Here is a 4,536-nt window from a genome sequence, read left to right as displayed (position 1 = left end):
TCTCCCGGCGCTCTCACGGTGCTGACTCCAGTCAAAGGAAGTTATAACAACTCACTTCAGTGAGGACATCTACTGGTCAGGTCCATCTGTAATTAAGGTGTGAGTCATCCCCTCAGGAGGAGCCCACTGACCCCTCAGGCTGAGACAGCTCTCAGGCAAAACGAAGAAGAAATGGCTAGTGGACAAGACAGTTATGAATGCCAGCTACAGGCCTGGGACCCCCTGAGGAACTAGGATGGAGTGTATCCTGATGGCTTAAGGGGATTCCCTCAGTTTATTAAAAAAAAAAAACTTTCTAATGTTTATTCATTTTTGAGACACACACACACACACACACACACACACACAGAGTGCAAGTGGGGGAGGGGCATAGAGAGGGAGACACAGGAACCGAAACAGGCTCCTGGTTCTGAACTGTCAGTACAGAGCCCGATGCGGGGCTTGAACTCATGAACTGTGAGATCATGACCTGAGCCGAAGATGGTCCCTTAACCAACTGAGCCACTTGGATGCCCCATGGGGGTTCTTCCACTTTAGAGGGAAGACAAACACACAAAAAATTTCCATTGAAACAAAACACTTAGGGCAAATGCCCAGCATTTACTAACAGAAACTTATTTCATTAAAGTTCTAATGATTTTTCTTAGCCTCAAGAAGACAATTTTCATAACTAACACATATGAAGAGGCATCAACAACACTGGGATCCACTCTGCGGCAGAGAACTGCTTCTGGTTTCTCATGGATCATTTCATCAATAGGATTACAAATTTGGGTTGGGATTGTCTTCGTTGAGGTGGTCAGATTCTAGTTTTTCCAGTATGTTCTTAAGGTGGCTTATTAACTCTTGTTTTTTGTAGCTGAAAATAAAGAGACAGGTCATTCACCAAAAGATATCCAAGAACCCATAATTTCGGGGGCTTTGGGGGGATAGAAAGAGAAGAAAGAGAAGCTTCCAATCTACATAGGAATAGAAAATGAACCAGCATGGTAAGGAAAATCCAGCAAATAAGACGAGTGTCAGTTCAGGGTCCACGCCCACCTGAAACTCTGTGTGAACAGAAGTCTCCCTGAGCTTGGAAGAATGAGTGAGACTCAGACGATATCAAAATAAATAAGTGCAGACACAGCAGGACCTCTGAGTGAGGACCAGGGTTTGAGAAACGCCAGGCAGACCCGTCCCCACCCCTCCCCCAACGCCTCACTGGGCCCCAGTGTGAAACGTACTGGAGAGTTCTCCACACTCACCTCGCTGCTTCCTTCATGGCATATAAGACAAACTTTTTCTGCACTTTTGGAGGCCCTTGCACCTCTTGAAGCAATTTGAAGATTCTACCATATTCTGGAGATATTAAAAAAAAAAACCTGTCAGTATTGCTGAAGTATAAAGAGTACGTAGAAGTCAATCTTGGTGTATGTGCTGCCTCCGCAATCGTTCAAGGCCTACAATGTGACAGGGTACATGTGCTTTACATGCTTACATCCAGACACCGGAACATCTACCAATGGAACTCTGGCACACAACAACCAATGGAGAGATAGAAAAGAATCCCCCCAAAAAAGTTTTCCTGGCACATTTCAGTCAAGATAAAGAGGAACCATTCTAATTGGGAAAACCCAATTCTGGCAAAGGATGTACCTCAAGAGTTCTTTTGAATTGAGTTTAAATCATAGAATGAGTAAGACTTACTGTGGTTTCATGGTTAGAAATTCCTGTTCTACTTACTTCGTCCAAACTGTCGAATCTCCCTCTTCAACTGATCTCTTATTTCTATATTGATTTCCATTGGTATTGGTATTTTATCTGGCACTTCTCCCAGCACAGATATTGCTGTGACCTTGGGGTCATCTGTAAAGAGACAGCTGGGAATGATTCATCCCGCCAGTGAATTACTACCCGGTTTGTGACTCAGCCCACCTTTGCTGAGATGGGTTAAGTCATGAGAGAGAGAATCCAACTGGTTGGCATGGAATACCATCTCCTGCCATATTCAAAGGTTCTGAGGGAACGGATTTTGACAAGGGGTCAAGAAGGGGAGGGAGACAGACATCCCTCACCTTCTTCCAAGAACATGGCTGAGCCCCCGGCCTGGGATGCTCCTTCTTCTTCCGGTTTCAGTGACAGCAGCACCATGGTCGGCCTTCTCTTAGATGGAGCAGGAGTCATGGGTTCTCCATGACGTTTCATTTGGTTCTCGGGTCCGAAAGCAGACTCCTCTGCTTTATCGGTCATCATTTCCTGACAAGTAGCAATATACATGTTTCATTAATGACAAAAATGCAATCATTCCAAAACAGTATGGAGTTTCCTCAAAAAGTTAAAAATAGAACTTCCTTATGATCCAGCAACTGTAATACTAGGTATTTACCCAAAGGCTACAAAAACACTGATTCTAAGAGGTACATACAACTGAATGACTGTAGTAAGCACTATCAACAATAGCCATGTGGTAGGGTCCCTCCCTAAGGAAAGAATTAAAAAAACTCAAGGCAACCTGGCTGTAAGTGTTTGTGACAACTTCCCTCATGACCTTGTAACATGAGGCCAGTTAATCAGACTGCCTGTTTGTGTGTTACCATATATGAGAGACAAAGAGGTAAAAAATTTATAAAAAGCTACACCATGTGGCATTCGGGGCTCAGTGCTTTGGGTATGAACCCAACTGAGCAGTGCCGGCACAAAAAAAGTTTTTTCTGGGAATGAAAAGTCTTGGGTCACGACTCTCTGTGAGAGAATGCTGCTACATTATTTGGGGGCTCATGTCCGGGATTCAGAGGTGGTGCGTTTCCACCTCCTTTGCCGCCGGGGGTATGAACCGAACCTTGAGGTGTCGGGAGGCAGCTCACCTGGAGCCAGTGGACCGCTTGATCTGCAGGAGACTAGCCCTCCAGGTACACCGGGGCGAGGACCCTGTGTGGGTCAATGGAACCCGTGAGGCCCAGGAGCCAGCTAAGGGAACACCCGTCACACTGGTAAGAACCCAGGTTCGCTTTGGCAGATCTGTCCCTACGAGGCAGAAGGGGAGCCTGATTACCTCTCAGAGTTGCCCTAGTGGTTCCACAAAGGGCAAGGAATGAAGCTGCCACTCTAAGGCCCTGAATGTAGGGTGGTGGGTTGGAGTCCTTGTGTGACTGTGTGGGGGGACTTGTCTCTCATTTACTTCCTGGGTCAATGACGGTGATAATTAGAGCCACGTGTCTCTGGTTAGCCCACCTCAGAACGGGGACTTTAAGGAATATTCCCAAGCAGCAGCTGAAACTCCCTTTGTTTCGGGAACATTCCCTGTATTCTCCAGACTGACATGGACCGCCTAATTCCACTAGTGGAAAACAAACCAAAAAAGACAAAAGAAACCTAGGGTTGGGTCTTCTGTGTGAGTGGACAAGATTTAAAACTGGGAATTCTCTTTCTCTGCCTTCTGCTGGCACCTCTCCTCTTCTGCCTTCTCTCGCCCTCCCCCACTCCTGTTTCTGCACCACATGGGGGGGAGGCAACCTGTATAACCGGCTCCTTAATGCCTCATGCACTAGCAGCTCCTCCTCCCACTCTAGATGTTGAGGAGGGAAGACCACCTACGTCAGGTTTCCCCACCAATGTTCCAGGTAAAAATTAACCAGGGGGAACAAGTTGTCTTATATGGACCCAAATAAAACCGATTCAGTGTTTAAGCTAATTTAAGTTTGTTGGCTTGATGTAGACAATGTTTATCAACATTGAAAACAAATCTTTTATTCTACCTAGATTTGTTGAAGGTCAAATAAGCTCATGTTATCTCTGTTCCAATTTGTTAACAAAAGGATGACTTAAAGTGATGGTTAACTTTGTCTGTCTCATAGTTTCCATGGGTAATTGTTAAGATGGTTTTCAAAGTCTTTGGTAACCTAAAATGTTAAAGTTTGGCTTGCATGATAAACTAAGATTGAATTCATTGGATATCTAATGAGATAAGCTAAAGCACTAATTACTAGAAGTAGGTCTGTGCTTTTGACTTGTTGCAAAAAAAACTAAGGATATTTGGAACTGTTGACAAACATGCTTTGTGCTTAATGGATTCATAAGTTTGCCATCTAAAAAAAATTCTGATATAACATAGAGTTCGCAATTGGTTACTACTTAGTTTTCACTGGAGACTAAGGTTTCTAAGAGTTAAAATTCTGCTAAATATAGTTAAAACTGATAAAAATAAAAAAAAACTATGTAGAAAAGTAGTAGATATGAAAGAAAGATATATATGTATATATATATATGTATATACATATATATAGATAAGATATATATAAAAGAAAATATATTTTTGTTAAAGGTAAAAGAAAGTAATTTTGTCCTAAATGAGACTGTTTAGTTGGAGAAAAATGGCTTGGGACAAAATCTAAATGCAAAGAAAAGTTGTAGAAGGTTCATGAAGGAAAATCTTTAAAAAGAAATTTTATGTGTGGTCAGGATGGACTAAGGTTAAGATAAATGGATTTTAAATGTACACTGGGTTGGGGCGCCTGGGTGGCGCAGTCGGTTAAGCGTCCGACTTCAGCCAGGTCA

General features: G+C 43.3%; 1 protein-coding gene across 1 annotated transcript; it reads right to left on the bottom strand.

Moving 5' to 3' along the window:
• Nucleotides 1-762: 762 nt before the first annotated feature.
• LOC125931408 (integrator complex subunit 6-like) lies at nt 763-2,259 on the bottom strand. The gene is made up of 4 exons (XM_049643300.1): nt 2,058-2,259; nt 1,726-1,848; nt 1,248-1,341; nt 763-859 (listed from the first exon to the last, which is right to left on the bottom strand). Exons 1-4 carry the CDS (start codon nt 2,257-2,259, stop codon nt 763-765), a joined length of 516 nt encoding a protein of 171 aa, XP_049499257.1.
• Nucleotides 2,260-4,536: the final 2,277 nt, after the last annotated feature.

This window comes from Panthera uncia, chromosome X (genome assembly GCF_023721935.1).
Source record: "Panthera uncia isolate 11264 chromosome X, Puncia_PCG_1.0, whole genome shotgun sequence".
Taxonomy (NCBI): domain Eukaryota; kingdom Metazoa; phylum Chordata; class Mammalia; order Carnivora; family Felidae; genus Panthera; species Panthera uncia.
This window is presented reverse-complemented; position numbering and strand designations above follow the sequence as displayed.